Below are 16800 nucleotides of genomic sequence, written 5' to 3'. Positions count from 1 at the left end.
GGTGCACTGTTGTTCCAGAAAGGTTTGAAGGGCAAGACTACTCGATTGGGGATCGGGAGTTACTGGCCATCAAGCTGGCTCTGCTTGAGTGGAGACACCTACTGGGGGGCGCAGTCCATCCTTTCCTGGTTTTCACGGATCACAAGAATTTGACCTACCTACAGAAGGCCCAGCGGTTGAATCCTCATCAAGCCAGGTGGTCATTGTTCTTTGCTCGGTTCCGGTTCGAACTCCACTACCAACCTGCCGACAAGAATGTGAGGGCCGATGCCTTGTCTGGGTCATTTGAGACAGAGGATACTGTGGAGTCCCCACAGAATATTATTGACCCTTCCTGCATGTTCTCTGTGAACCCCCTGCAAGTTAGAGACATTCCTCCAGGAAGGACTTTTGTGCATCTGGCTAGCAGAGGAAGAATCCTTTGCTGGAGTCACAGTTCCAAGCTGGCGGGTCACGGGGGGGGGGGCTCGTAAGACCCAAGATCTAATCGCTTGCAAGTTCTGGTGGCCCACGCTGCCCAAAGACGTCAAGGACTTTGTCTCCTCATGTACGGTATACGCAGCAAATAAAGTTGCTCACTCTAGATCTGCTGGCTTGCTCCAACCACTGCCTGGCAGCATGTCACAATGGACTTTGTCACGGATGTCCCTCCTTCTGCGGGTTGCAGTGTGATCTGGGTGGTGGTGGATCGATTTTCTAAGATGCTCATTTCGTTCCCTTGAACGGTCTGCCTTCTGCTGCACGATTGGCCGACCTCTTCATTCAACACATCTTCTGTCTGCACGGCTTGCCCCTGCATATTGTCTCGGACCGAGGGGTCCAGTTCACCTCGAAATTTTGGAGAGCACTCTGCGGTCTCCTCGGTGTAAAGTTGGACTTCTCTTCGGCCTATCATCCCCAATCCAATGGGCAAGTCGAGAGGGTTAACCAGATTATGGAGAACTATGTGCATCACTTTGTTTCCAGGCGGCATGATGACTGGGCACAGCTGTTCCCATGGGCCGAGTTCTCCTATAATAACCACAATAACCTTCATCGTCTACGGCCAACACCCTCGAATACCTCATCCTGTCTCTACTATGTCCCAGGTGCCTGCAGCTGACTCTACCTTCAGGGACTTTCTGCAAATATGGCAACAGACCCGATCTCATATCCTGCTGGCGGTGGACCGCATGAAGAGAAAGGCAGATACTAGAAGACTGGATCCTCAGTTTCTTCTAGGTACGAAGGTCTGGTTGTCTTCAAAGAATATCCGGCTGAGGGTGCCGTCCTGAAAGTTTGCTCCTAGGTTCCTCGGACCCTTTGAAATCCTGCTACAGATTAACCCGGTGTCTTACAAGCTGCGGCTTCCTCCTACCCTCAAGATCCCTAACTCCTTCCATGTCTCCTTGCTGAAGCGCGTGGTCCTGAACCGCTACTCCAGGACTCCTAGTTCCGCAGTGGCTCCTGGCGGCTCATCAGGGACTTTCGAAGTAAGGGAGATTCTGGCCACCAAGAAGGTGGGAGGAAGGACATTTTATTTGGTGGATTGGAGGGGATTCGGTCCAGTAGAGAGTCTTGGGAGCCAGAAAAGAACATCGATGCCCCTGTCCTCGTGGGGAAGTTTCTCTCCCCCTCTGGTCCCAAGAAGAGGGGGCGTAAGAAGGGGGATACTGTAAAGTCAATGGCTGCGGCCCGTCGTCCTGACTTACCTCTCGACGACCGCGGACATGTGAGTTCCCTGCAGCGGCCCCCCCTGTGAGGCAGCGGCACTCACTTCCTGGTATCGAGACTGTCTCCCGGAGGGCGCGCGTGCCCGTTCTTAAAGGGCCAGTGCGCGCATAATTGCAGGAAGTCTGCAATCAAGCCCAGAATGCTACTGGACTATAAAAAGGGCTCTGCCCTTTTGTTCTTTGCCTAAGCGTTGTTCGTTACCCAAAGTTTATCTTGCAAATAGTCTCCTAGAGTCTTCCAGTTCCCAAGTGTTCCCTGTTCCTGTATCCCGGTCAAGTGCCGTGCTGAGCTGTTGTCGTGTCGTGCTGTATTCCACGACGGTTCTGCTACTCCACGCCTGACATCTACCTGCTGCCTGGTCCCAGCCGAGCCTTCCCTGCTACTGTCCGAGTTGCCACAGGTACCCTTTCTGGACTATAGACTCTGTACTATACCTGTTTGGCCAGCTGCCATCCCGCTACGCGGTATGGCCCAGTGGGTCCACACCCTGCATCGTGACAATATTCACAAGCCCATTTATATTATTATTTTTTGCTATGGAACCTATGCAAGTCTTGGTGGATCAAATGTAGAATTTGACTCAGCTGGTACAAAATCCTTTCACCTATTAATGTATGATTTAATAATGTTTGTATTTCTGGCCAAGCTTTTGTAGATTGTGGTTCTGCGGATTTTCAGGTTACAAAGAGATTGGCTAACCCCCCTTGTTCAGTTAAGTACCCCAGTCAAAGTCTCTGCTATTGATAATACCCCTCTCGCTAAGGGGTCGGTCACATTCTCTTCTCCGCCTGTTACATTAGAAGTGGGCACTTTGCATACTGAACATATTACTTTCTTTGTTCTAGAAAATTTGCCTTCTGAAGTAATATTGGGTATTCCATGGTTGCAGACACATAATCCGGTTATTGATTGGGTAAAAGCAGATTTGATTAAGTGGAATTCTAAATGTTATGATTCTTGCATATCTTTGTCTACTCCTAATGTATCTTGCAACGCACCATCGTTGCCTGAGTGTATTCAAGATTTTGAGGATGTCTTTTCTGAAATCGGTTATGAATCTGTCCCTCCTCATAGGCCGTACGACTGTCCCATTATACTTCTCCCTAATGCCAAGCTGTCTAAGGGGCGGATTTATAATCTTTCTGCTCCGGAAAGACAGGCCATGAAAGATTATATTAAAGACAGTCTCTGTAAGGGTCATACTCGTCCATCTACTTCTCCGGTGGGTGCAGGTTTTTTCATTGTTGAAAAGAAAGATGGCGGTTTAAGACCCTGTATCGACTATCGTGAATTAAATAAGATTACCATTAAGAACCAATATCCCCTTCCTCTCATCCAGGACCCGTTTAATCAGATCTCAGGAGCCAAGTGGTTCTCTAAACTAGATTTACGCAGGGCCTACAATTTGGTTCGCATTCGCAAAGGGGATGAATGGAAGACAGCATTTAATACTCCAGATGGGTATTATGAGTATTTGGTCATGCCTTTTGGTTTAAGTAATGCTCTAGCGGTTTTTCCAAACCTGGCTAATGATATTTTCAGAAATTTTATTGGACGTTTTGTGGTCGTGTATCTGGACGATATTCTTCTGTTTTCTTCCAATTGGTCCTCTCATGTTCAACATTTAAGGTCTGTCCTGCAAGTACTGAGAGAAAACTGTCTTTTTGGAGTTCAGGAAGTAAATTTTTGGGGATATGTGCTGTCCCCTCAGGATTTTCGTATGGTTCTGCTAAGGTTCAGGCAATTCTTGATTGGGTTCAACCCACCTCGCTAACAGCTTTGCAGAGGTTCTTAGGTTTTGCGAATTATTACCGAAAATGTATTCCTAATTTTTCCTCCATTTCCAAATCTTTGACGGATCTTACGAAAGTGGGTTCTGACCTTTTAAATTGCCAAAAGACTCAGTCCCTGACACGCCAGATGGGCCTTGTTCTTTACCAGATTTGACTTTATTGTAACCTATAGACTCGGGTCTAAAAATGTCAGGGTCGACGCATTATCTCGAAGTTTATTTTCCTCACAGGTCCTCGACATACATCCCGAACCTATTCTATCTAAAGGGATAATGATTTCTGCAATATCACCTGACCTTGCAACTGAGATTAAAGAATGTCAACAACTCGCTCCGCAAACCATTCCTATGGGGAGGTTGTTTGTACCTCCTCAGTTTAGATTTAGTTTGCTCAATGAGTTACATGATTCTGTTTTGTGTGGTCATCCAGGGATAACTGGGATGAAAAGATTAGTCCCACGGCTCTATTGGTGGCCCTCTTTGTCTCGTGATGTGAGTTCCTATGTCTCTGCTTATGATGTCTGCGCTCGCGCTAAGACTCCTCGAACTCGTCCTGTGGGTGAACTGCTGCCATTGCCTGTTCCACAGAAACCTTGATATCATCTGTCCATGGATTTTATCACTGATTTATCTCCCTTTGAAGGGAAAACTGTAATTTGGGTTGTGGTGGACCGTTTCAGTAAAATGTGTCATTTCACTCCTATGCCTCAACTCCCTGATTCCAAGAATTTGTCTAAATTATTTGTTGATTAAGTGGTTTATCTTCATGGTATTCTGGAAAATATTGTCTCTGATAGGGGTGTACAATTTGTGGCTAGCTTCTGGAGGGCCTTCAGTAAGAAACTTGGTATACAGTTATCTTTCTCTTCTGCATTTCACCCTAAGACTAATGGACAAACTGAGCACTTTAATCAAACCTTTGAACAGTATCTTAGGTGTTATAATGCTGATAACCAGGTTCAATGGGTCTCATATTTTCCATTAGCGGAATTTGCCATAAATAATCGCCACCATGTTTCTCTTGATACCATTTTTCTGTAATTATGTTTTTTATCCTCGTTTTGGTTCATTTTCCACCTCTTCTAGTGATAACCCTGAGGTGGAGTTTGAATCAAATAAACTGTGCAATTTGGGCTCAGGTCAATTGAACCTGAAAAACTCCCAAGTTACTCAAATGAAAAATACTGACAAAAAAACATACGGTGGGTCCTGTGTTTAGTGTGGGGAAAAGTGTGTGACTCTCTACTAAAAATCTTCGACTGAAAGTACCGTCTCACAAGTTTGCTCCTTGGTTTATTGGTCCATATGAAATTGTTGAAATTATTAATCCTGTATCTTTTCGTCTGGCTCTTCCTCCGTCTTTTAAGATTCACAATGTTTTTCCCAAATCTCTTCTTACATTTTTTTTCCCACCATCTAATCCCTGCAAGAAGCCTCCTACCCCAGTTCAGGTGAAAGGAGATGTGGAGTTTGTGGTTCAGAGGATTGTGGATTCCAGAAGGGTTAGGGGTTCTCTCCAGTAAATGGTGCACTGGAAGGGCTATGGGCCGGGGGAACGAACTTGGGTTCTGGCCTATTTTGTACTCGTCTAGTTAACTTGTCTAGTTAAAAGCTTTCATTTAAAGTTTCCTTTAATACCTAGGCTGAGGTTTAAGGGTTCAGTGGCCCCTCGTAGTAAGGAGGGTACTGTTAGGAAGCGTCTGTGTCTTTAAGTTCACCATGACTAGTTACATAGTTAGTACGGCTGAAAAAAGACACATGTCCATCAAGTTCAACCAAGGGACGGGAAAAGGGAAGGAAAAATTTCTACACATAGGAGCTAATACTTTTTTGTTCTAGGAAATTATCTAACCCTTTTTTAATGCCATCTACTGTCCCTGCTGTGACCAGCTCCTGCAGTAGACTATTCCATAGATTCACAGTTCTCACGGTAAAGAAGGCTTGTCGCCTCTGCAGGTTGAACCTTTTTTTCTCCAGACGGAGGGAGTGCCCCCTTGTTTTTAGAGGGGGTTTTACAAGGAACAGGATTTCACCATATTTTTTGTATGTGCCATTTATATAAGTTAATCATGTCCCCCCTTAGTCGTCTTTTTTCAAGGCTAAATAGGTTTAATTCTTTTAATCTTTCCTCATAACTTAAATTCTCCATGCCCCTAATTAGCTTCGTTGCTCTTCTTTGTATTTTTTCCAACTCCAGGGCATCCTTTCTATGAACTGGTGATCTAGCTTCTGGACGGTTCTGTTTACTTCCTGAGACTATCCCACTTCTCTGTCTTCTTCCTGTCAGGTGTTGGGTGGGGTGTTTATACATGGCCTCCTCCCTCTTTCTTTGCTTGTGAATTTTTCTCCTTTCTAAGGTGTGGTGATCAAGCTCTCACTTACTCTGTGCCCTAGACTTCTGGATTTCTAGGAAACTGACCTTGGCTTGTCTCTCGTTAACCCCTTGTCTACCCATTTTTGATTATCTGCTCCCGGCTGGTTTTGACCTCTGCTGTATCTGATTTCCACTAGCGCTGTTTTGGATATTCTGTTTACCCTCTTGCTGTCTTGTTACCTGTTCAGGTTTGCCTACATTGCACCCTTTATCCAACACTGAACTCTTTTAGAGCAACCTGGGTTCTCTGCAGCAAAAGCCATCCCGCCTTTCGGTGGGCTCTGGCGAATAACTCAGAGTAGACTTCGATTTTGTCGAACAGAGTTGTGACAGATTTGGGGTTGCGGTTGTATTTGCATGGGAAACAGGAAGGTACCCGTGGCCAACAGAAGTCTATGGGCCCGTAATTACGGGGCGTTTTTACGTTCGTGTGCATGGGGCCTAAGTATACACTTTTTTGGATGCAACCTATTAAACTTTGCTACATTACTGATGACAAATTGAGTGACAGAACATATGTCAGCGCTGAAAGTAAAGTCTCACTTTGTTTCTTCATACTTATCATGATAGACAAAGAATGCCGTCATGATTCAGGTGCTGGAGTGCTTTTTGGTTTAACCCATTATCCCCCACCCGACGTGTACAAATGTGGTCCTCCAGAATAGCTCACACTTATAGTACATATCCTGGAGGCCCAGTAGAAAAGGCAGGAATGTATTTTACCGTTCCTACCTTCTCAAGCACTGTAAAAGAGGAAACGGCAGTTTCTATTGGTCCTGACTTGTGATAAAGCTGCTAGGCCTAACTGGACGCAGCACAGCTCTGACTGTGATATATGTCACTTGTTAGGGCTATATTTCCATGTAATTTTGGCTGCTATTGTAGCTCGAGTTTCAAGGGAAAACTGGCATAGAATGGTTGATAAGTTATCCTTGTTGACTTTAATGGGTTCTGTCGTTTTGCTGGACAAAATAGCGCAGGCATTTTGACAGTCTTGCGACGAAGGCTCCTGACAGCCTAAGGCCCCATCCACGCAACCGTTATTTTCATGCGTAATTACGTATGAAATTGCGGACCCATTAATTTTTATAGGCCATGGTCCTCAAACTATAGCTGACACATACCATGTATAAATAACATTTTAAGGATTTTGTCTAAACTTGAAAAATATTATTTTTGAACTATTTTTTGCCCAGGGCCCAGCTTGACAAGACAAACCCTAAAAGGTGTTTTGTTAGTTGTATCCTGTTTAGTAAATTTTGTTACCAACTGTTCACTAAATTGTAATTGTTTAAATAAAGAAAAATTAAAAGCTTTTAGTAGGAGACGGATCTGCTTTCTTGTTATATTTTCTTGTGTTTCTAAGGAGTTAAATATATATATATATATATATATATATATATATATATATATATATATATTAGTCAGTCATTTGGATGAACTGGTAGGAACATTATTTTACAGAAAACATTATAAGGTCAAATAAATTTAGAGTTCCTGTTGCTAGTGGAGATAGATCACAACTAATATTCCTGAAACAAAGAATTTGATAGAAAGATGGCTGGATTACGGCAGACTTTACAAACTGTAGTTATATATAGCAATCTCATCCATTGTAATCCTGTAGACTTCATCATTTGCTAGATGCATCTGTTGACAGATTTCATACCATGCATATCAGCTGAATGGCAACAGTCTAGAGTCTGCTGCCCACAATAGCTGCAAAGGCAGTCTTAGGTCTCTCCTCTTCCAGAGATTGTCTCATAGGACATACATGTCCGCAGCCTGCCAGGAAAGGCTGACCAGTGTAATAATTGGGAACTGCCAGCAGAATCCATTTCAGACATACATACTTTACATTTTGCTTTTGAAATCTATCTGTTTCTATATATAGGTAATGCCTAATCCATACTGCCAATATGTCATTATTTCTATGACAATCAGCAAGTGGCGATGTAGCCTAAGAGTGAGAAATAAAAGCCCAGACAGGATAGCTGAAGATCACTAAGATGTACTTGTTAACCCCCCCCCCCCCCCAATACAATTGTTAATGGCAAAATTTGTGGCATCAGCTACTTTCTAACAATAATGTACATTTGAGGAGCCCTACTGATTGTGATACGCCTTTCCTACTAAATAACAGTAATATTAAAGCCTTAAAGAGTTATTCTCATCTTAGACATTTATGGCATATCCACAGGATATGCCATAAATGTCCAAAAGATGCGGCTTCCATCTCTGGTCTACTCAGACAGATTGTGACGTCATCAAAAGTATGGAGCCCTTTTGTGAGAGCATTTCTGGTAACAATTACTATTTAAGCGATTCCTTACAGCACTATGGGAAACAGTGTTTCACATTTGTTCCTTCATAATGTAAAAATGACAGATGAGCAAACCTAAAGATTTCAATATAGTAATATATAGAATAGTTAAAAGAAAAAAATATACAGACAGCTAAGGGACTATAAGGTCAGGAGCTGAAATCCCCATGTTTGGTATATGTAGGTCTATGTTCTAAAATCTTTTAGTGATTCCAACCCTAAGTAGCTAGAAATTGGAACATACCAGTGTCTCACTCGAATCAACTGTATAATCCCTAGGACTTGTAATGCAATCTTTAGGTGAAAAAATACCAGTATTAGGCAATAGCGGATCTCCATGGGTCCGTTTGAGGCGGCCCCCTAGGGCGCCCCTGGCTGCTCAAAGAATAAAATCACATCGCAGTTTTGTTGCATTTTTTTTGTTGTGAATCGCCATTCCGCACTTTTTTGTGATGCAGACGGCATGGTTACGTCATTGCGACACCTGTGTCGCTCCACTTGCCAGAGGAGGCCAGGTCTGCATTGCTGGAAAAGAGGACCGGCGTGGGAAAGAGGACAGGTTAGTTTCGAGCTATCTACAGGGAGGTAGCGCTATCTACAAGGAGGGTGTGTGGCGCTATCTACAGGGGGAATGTGTGGAGCTATCTACAAGGGGTATGTGTGGGGCACTATCTGCATGGGAAAAGCGTGGCGTTATCTACAAGGATCTATGTGTCATTATCTACTGGGGGTTGAGTGGCGCTATCTACAGGGGGCTGTGGCACTATCCATGGGGGGGGCTGTTTGTCCCATCTACAGGGGGTGTGTGGCATTACATACGTGGGTGGGTGACACTATCTACAGGGGGAGTGTGGCACTATCTACCGGGGGGGCGGCGCTATCTACGGGGCAGTTGTATGGCGCTATCTACATGGGTCATGTGGCACTATCTACATGGGTCATGTGGCACTATCTACAGGGAGTACTGTGGCACTATCTACAGGGGGTCATTTGTGGTACTATCTAAAGGGGATGTGGCACTCTACAGGGGGGTGAGTGGCACTTTCTACAGGGGTCCGTGTGCGGCACTATCTACAGTGATGTGTGCGTGTGGCACTTTCTACAGGGGGTACTTTGGCACTATCTACAGGGGGTGTGTGGCGCTATCTACAGGGGAATGTGTTCAGCACTATCTACAGGGGGTACTGAGTGGCACTGTCTACAGGAGGTAACTGTGGCTTTATCTATCGGAGGGGTGTGTAATGCTATCTACACTGTGGCACTATCTACAGGGGTGGTGTGTGTGGTGCTATCTACAGGGGGAAGTTTGGCGTATTCTACAGGGGGTTTGGAACTATCTACAGAGGATGTGGCACTAACTACATGGAGGTATGTGGCACTATCTATAGGGGGCACCATGGCACTATATACAGTGGGCCCTATCTAAAGGGGGCTCTATATGGTGCACTATCTACAGCGGGCTTTGTGAATGGCACAAATCTATAGGGGGCACTGAGTGGCGCTATTTTCAGGGGGCATTGTGAGTGACACTTTTGACAGGGGGCACTGTGTGTGTGCGGTGATTTACTTTAGTGTTTAACACAATTGTATTAAGGAGAACAGTGTATGGTAAAATTATATTCAGCTGCACATTATATGGTGCTATTATATTTAGGGGCATAGTGTGTGGCACCATGAGAATTTTTTTTTTGTTTATAGGTGCGTAAATGTTGGAAAAGTGAGCAGCTGAAGACATCTGAGTGGCAAATGCTTCAGAAATGGGTTGTGGCCAGGAGAAGTCATCATGTGGTCTGAACTGGATGGAGAAGAGAGAAAAAGAATGACTAGAATCTGAGAAAACATCACCTGTGAGTCACTGGATAAATAGAGGATTGGTCACCTCTCCTGACATGTCTATTATAGGAAATCCTTGTATTCCACAAAAAGTCTTTGTGTAGCCCAGGACTAATAAACGTACGAGTGTTACCGTTCCCCTTGTTAAGAGGATGTGTCCCTACACAGTGTGGTGATGTCAGCAATGGTTGGAGACTGCCAGTATGTAGGGACACAGCCCTTTTAACAAGGGGAATCATAGCACAGTAATGCTAGCACACAGCACATCAGGGAAGCGGTGGTGGTGAAGGGGGACCCAAGTTTGGGGAACAGCCCAGGGCCTAGTGTTTACTTAAACCACCACTGGTATGAGGAGGCATATTAACTGAGCCATAGTTTCCAGTTACAGATTACATGGTATTACTTTAAGCAATAACTCATGTCATGCCATTAATCCCCTGCTGACAGGCAGATCTAACAGTGTGTAGTCTTACAGATTTATTAACCTGTGCTATAAATGACAGTAAGTCTGATTTAAATAATACTGTACATAGTTACGATAATGTTATGTAAGAGTTTACAAACAGTATTTTTCTTATTCCAATAAAACATTTTTAGGACATGTAAATCAAATATATTATAAAAGTGTGATCAGTGGGTTATACAACTCCCTCCAATGTTGAGAACAATGGAGTCAGTCAAAGGTAGTAATACCTCTCCAGCGAGAATTGGGAGCTTGACCAAGCTTGTTATAAGTGTGCTTTCATTAATGTACAATCTATAGATTATTTATTAAGAGGGTATAGTGGGGTATACACACAATTTTAGTTAGGTTATATTGACTGATGACTTTATGTAACCAGATTGATTGTATTGTTTGCTCTTATGTGGTATGCAGCATTTGCTGAAACAGTTAGTACAAATTAACTCATCAACAATGAAGCACGGGTGACAGATCTTTCCTGTGATGGTGAAATCTTCCGTGGTTTTTGTGCAATAAATATACATCAAAAACTGTTCCTCTTAGTGGACAAGGGTGTCTTTTTTTTCCCTCACTATTCTTCTTCTTTGGTCTTCAATGACATTGTTCGGAGTTTGTTTTTGAGACTACATAGTTAAAACTTTTAAAAATAAACCCAGACAAGACATACAACAAGATCTAAAATAACCAGATGGGGAAAACCAGACGCAATAATAATATGCTCCAGTATCCTCAAGCTTGATCTTGGTAAGATGATTGTGTCTCAAGTCAAATGTTTTATCTATAATGGAACACTGAAATCAGGATTATTGTAGGACTAGGATGCTCAGTTGCAATTTGTCCATCTACAGTGCAATATGACATATAGACTTGGCATTTGGGTTAGGCCATCTGACCACATCTAGCTGTCCAAAGATTTTTCCTATGTGTTAAATTGTACCTATGATTTCAGTGTCCTGCAGAAATCATCAGTATGGAGGCATATGAGCATTTTTTTTTTAATGTATTTATAAAGGAACAGGGCTCTGTTTCTTCAGAGTTTAGCTTTTTCCACTATTTCTCCACAGAGAGTAATGCTAAAGTCTGCTTAAACCACTAGATGGTATTATCCATATACAGCTGATAAATGTTATTAGATATATTTACCTTAATAAATATGCCTACCAAAAATCAAATGGACAAGCGTCTGAGCAACCAAAGAAAATAATTTACTCCAACTGCAAAAATATTCCCATCACCCTTTGTTTTTGATAATGTGAAGATATCAAATAATCCTCTAATGATACAAAAGATTGTATTGCATATAGCCAACCTTGGAGTCCGTTCACAGTTTTTTTGGCACGGATTTTTAAATGGAAACCTCGTCGGAATCCGTGCCAAAAACCGTCCAAAATCGCCCCCCTTTCAATGGGAGGCAGAGGCGTTTTTTTTCCCGTGCTGCTTTTGGCCGCTCGTCAGAAAAGAAAGCAGCAAGTCTTTCCTTGCTGTGGTTTACACCGCTGCCCTCTCATTGAAATCGATGGAAGGTAGAAAAAAAACTGTGGCGCTCCTTTCTGAGCGTTTTTGTCTGAAATCCTTGCATTAGCTTCAACGGCTGCACGCGAAAAACAGGAAAAAAGAGCGCAGGCAGTTCAAAACCTGGCTTAAAATTCCTGAGGGAATATGGAGGCAGATTTTTTCTGCCTACTAAAAACTCAGTATGAACAGGGCCTTAGACCTGAAAGATAGAAGATTGTCGATAACATTTTGAGAGATGTACGTTCACATCTAGTTCCTTATTCCAGATGATATGAGCATTACACCTCTCAAGCACTCATTACTGCAGAATGTCCCAAAGCTTCTTGAACTTATACTATAGTGATTATGTCCCTGTTACTGCTATAAACTACAAGCACCTTGCAGATTGGGAGACAAAAGGGAGAGCTGACAATCCCTTTTTGTTATTAGGGTTCCCCGACTATATGCTGATCACATGGTGTCCCACTGTTGGAACCTCCAGCGATCAGTTGTAATCTGTGTAAAAACTGTCTGCAGGTGTTCAGTTTCCCTGTAGCGGCACTACAGGCTAAATAAAGTATTACACAGTTCCCACTGAACCCAATGGGTTGTCGGTGTAATGAACGGACATGCTTAGTCACCCAGAGGAAGAGATTCTCTTTTTAGCTTTCTTTGTAGCTTTGTGCTCTGGCAAAGAGATTAGGGTTCTCTGAAGTCCCTAATAGAATGCTTAAAATGGGTTTTCTAAAACAGACATCCCCATTTAGTAGTCTGAAAGAGGGCGAGCAATGTCAAAGTTCAGAAAACATTTGCAGAGAGTGGAAAGGGAGTGGCTCTCTTTCATTGAGACTCCAAAACACATCCTCCTCTATAATCTTTCTGCTGTGACTTAAGGGTTTTTTCTATCTTATAAAGTGATGGCATGTTGCTAGGATATGCTATCACTTTATGATCATTGAGAGTCTGTCCTCTGGGACCCCCCCCCCCCGATCCTGAGAACAAGAGGGTTACAGCACTGATTTAGCGCTGCATCCCCTTCTAATGGAAAAACGGAGGAGACGCAGCGCTGGATCAGCGAGGTGGCCCCTTCCTTCTCAGGATTGAAGGTGTCCTTGAGGTCGGACCCCCACTGATCATAAGGTCATGGCATATCCTTAGTGATATGCAATTGCTTTAGAAGATGGGAATAACACTTTACAGAAAAGCTTCATTTCAAACCCCCTAATGAATATCCATTTAATATCACCGTTTGCTAAGCAGCGGGCCAATATATTTGGGTCAGACACCACATCTGGTGGATTACACCGAAGATCCACATTTTGGTGGACATTTGGCATAATCAATCACCATACAGCAGAAAATCTTATGAAAAATAACAAATGTCCGACGACGGAACTATAAGAATAATGTGATATGATGGGATTCTATAACCCAGTATTTGATTTACCCACGAAATACTTAGTGTAAACAGATAGCCGGGAACAGTGTCATAGATAAATATTTCTCAGCGGTGTCTGCACTCGAGAGTACACGTGCCTCTCTAAGAAAAAAACATTCTGCAATTCTTATGTATGTTTCGACAACCTGGAATGTTCTGATATAGAAGTAAAAACTTGTAGTTGTACATCAGTAGGAGCAGCACAAGCACTCTGACCTCAAGTAAGCATGTTGCTAGAGTTATTTTTCTGGGTGCCAATATACTGTCCAATGCCTATAAAAATAAATGACAATTCTGCATTTTCCCTACAGGGACAATCGTTGACAACTATAGGTTGTCGAGTTACCAAGTAGATAAAATCATATGTATCACTCAGATTTATAAACATCTATAAAAAGAGATTATCGTCATTTACATCTGCTAAGAACATATGAAACAGAGTTGCACTTTAGGCTGACCTTTCGTTGCTGCTTTTCCCATGCTGGGTCCAACAGCATGTCTCGGTCCCATTCATCTTCTTGGTTCATGTACTCATTCTCTTCATCGGTATAGTTGTACATGTCGTTGGTCATCACTTGGGTCATTCTGCTGGTGTATAAATGTAATAATTCTTTTTTTCGGTTGTCAGCTTTGTTGATAGGTGAAGCTGTGATGCTGCTGGAGTTAGAAAGATGACCTTTGCTAACCTTCACACTGAGCTCAGCCTCATCAGCCTCTGTCCTGGACACCCCTGTGCCTGCTATCCCAGTGAAGCTCTGGCGAGGCAACTGTCTATTATCCCCCGGGATCACGTGACAGCCCTCTTAATAATGCCAGCTATGAAGGCACTCCTACTGCAGGCTATTTTGGAACCTGCATTTATCTCTCTAATATCTGAAAACAATTCACTGCTCGCATAATGGACGCCTTCCAGAGCCCCGATAATCACTCGTGTGCCAACTGTAAGAACTTAACCCTGTACAATATCAAATCACCTTAATCCATATTATGTCACGCTGCCAGTAGTATTTATAGAAACTCTATGCTGACAGGCTATCCTAGACATGTTATATTTTATTAGGATATTATTTTATTTACAGTAGGAAATTTTCAACTGGACTTGAATTATGAGACTTTCATGCATAAGATTGATAGGTAAAAAACAAATACCATTGTTTTCTAGTTCTACCCGTTTCCCATAATCTTTCCAGTACCAAACCTCAATCAATACACATTTGGAGAGACTTATAGAGTTTATGAGGATTTTGCATAAATAGAAACTGCATGGTTTAATTACGTGCCAATGAACTATAACGGGCAAGGATAGAAAAAAAAAAAAGATATACTATAAATGTCAGGGTCCAGTAACATCAGGCCGGGACAGTCTCTTTTTTTTAGATGCTCTGCAATGTTTCATAATGTTGGAAAAGTATGGCTGCTTTCCTCCGGAAACGTCACCACTCACTGAAAATGTACAGCAAATGTGGTATTAACGCGTTACAACAGTTTTTCGTATTGGTTTTTGAACATACCGTTTTTACAGGAGAATCATGTTTTTAATGTATTTCACCTGCAAAAACTGCGCTGTCAAAAATACAAAACAAAGATGCGTTAATGGTAAAACCATATTTGGTTTTGACATATGGCTTTTGACTTGCGCGGTGCATAACCACTAGGTTTACAGGCACACTACAACCAATTGGCTGTTCCCTTTAACATTTAAAGGGGTATTCTCATTTGAAGGCATATCCAGAGGATATGCTATAAATGTCTGATAGATGCGGATCGGCTGTTTCTGTAACTCCCATAAAACATAATGGAGAGAACATGCGTGGACACCACACGCGTGACCACCTTGAGTGACCTCCGTTCTTGATATAGGTGCGGGTCCCAGAGCTGGGACCCACATCTATCAGATGTTTATGGCACATCCTGTGGATATGCCATAACCCTTTAAAGAGGCTCTGTCACCAGATTATAAGTGCCCTATCTCCTACATAATGTGATCGGTGCTATAATGTAGATAACAGCAGTGGTTTTTATTTTGAAAAACGATCATTTTTGAGCAAGTTATGAGCAATTTTAGATTAGTTTCTTAAAGACCAACTGGGCGTGTTTTTACTTTTGACCAAGTGGGTCTTGTAAAGAAGTGTATGAGGCTGACCAATCAGTGACCAATCAGCTTCATACACTTCTCATTGTTCCAGCCCAGCTTCTTTCACTGCTCAATCAGACTGTGCTGTGGATCATGCTGGGCTGGGACAATGAGAGGTGTATGACACTGATTAGTCACTGATTGGTCAGCCTCATACACTTCTTTACAACACCCACTTGGTTAAGGGTATGTGCGCACGTAGTGACCAAAAACGTCTGAAAATACAGAGCTGTTTTCAAGGGAAAACAGCCCCTGATTTTCAGATGTTTTTTGAGCAACTCGCGTTTTTCGCGCCGTTTTTTATGTCCGTTTTTGGAGCTGTTTTCATTGGAGTCTATGAGAAAACAGCTCCAAAAACGTCCAAAGAAGTGTCCTGCACTTCTTTTGACGAGGCTGTATTTTTACGCGTCGTCGTTTGACAGCTGTCAAACGACGACGCGTAAATGACAGGTCGTCTGCACAGTACGTCGGCAAACCCATTCAAATGAATGGGCAGATGTTTGCCGACATATTGTAGCCCTATTTTCAGACGTAAAACGAGGCATAATACGCCTCGTTTACGTCTGAAAATAGGTCGTGTGAACCCAGCCTGAGGCTGGGTTCACACGACCATGTTACGTCCGTAATGTACGGAACGTATTTCGGCCGGAAGACCCGGACCGAACACACTGCAGGGGGCCGGGCTCCTAGCATCATAGTGATGTACGATGCTAGGAGTCCCTGCCTCGCTGCTTGACAACTGTCCCGTACTGTAATCATGATTACAGTACGGGACAGTAGTTCCACACAGAGGCAGGGACTCCTAGCGTCGTACATCACTATGATGCTAGGAGCCCGGCCCCCTGCAGTGTGTTCGGTCCGGGTCTTCCGGCCGAAATACGTTCCGTACATTACGGACGTAACATGGTCGTGTGAACCCAGCCTCAGGCTGGGTTCACACGACCTATTTTCAGACGTAAACGAGGCGTATTATGCCTCGTTTTACGTCTGAAAATAGGGCTACAATATGTCGGCAAACATCTGCCCATTCATTTGAACTTTAATTTTTACAAGGAATAAAGGAGAAAAAGCACCCCAGCTTTTGTAAAGCAATTTCTCCTGATTACGTAAATATGTGGTAATAAAGTGCTGTTTGGACCCACACCGGGGCTTAGAAGAAAAGGAGCGCTATTTGGCTTTTGGAGCTCAAATTTAGCTGGAATAGTTTTTGGGTGTCATGTCGAATTTGCAAAGCCA

The 16800-nt window shown here is 43.1% G+C and overlaps 1 protein-coding gene across 1 annotated transcript in view; it reads right to left on the bottom strand.

Moving 5' to 3' along the window:
- Positions 1 to 14155, bottom strand: part of ACTN2 (actinin alpha 2) — a 105716-nt gene extending 91561 nt beyond the window's left edge. Inside the window, exon 1 of the mRNA XM_075862759.1 lies at positions 13889 to 14155. Coding sequence (XP_075718874.1) covers positions 13889 to 14014 — 126 coding nt within the window. The 5' untranslated portion in view covers positions 14015 to 14155. The remainder of the gene's footprint in view (positions 1 to 13888) is intronic.
- Between the last annotated feature and the right edge of the window lie 2645 nt (positions 14156 to 16800).

This window comes from Rhinoderma darwinii, chromosome 4 (genome assembly GCF_050947455.1).
Source record: "Rhinoderma darwinii isolate aRhiDar2 chromosome 4, aRhiDar2.hap1, whole genome shotgun sequence".
NCBI lineage: Eukaryota > Metazoa > Chordata > Amphibia > Anura > Rhinodermatidae > Rhinoderma > Rhinoderma darwinii.
The sequence above is the reverse complement of the archived record's forward strand: the minus strand, read 5'-3'. Positions and strand labels throughout refer to the sequence as shown.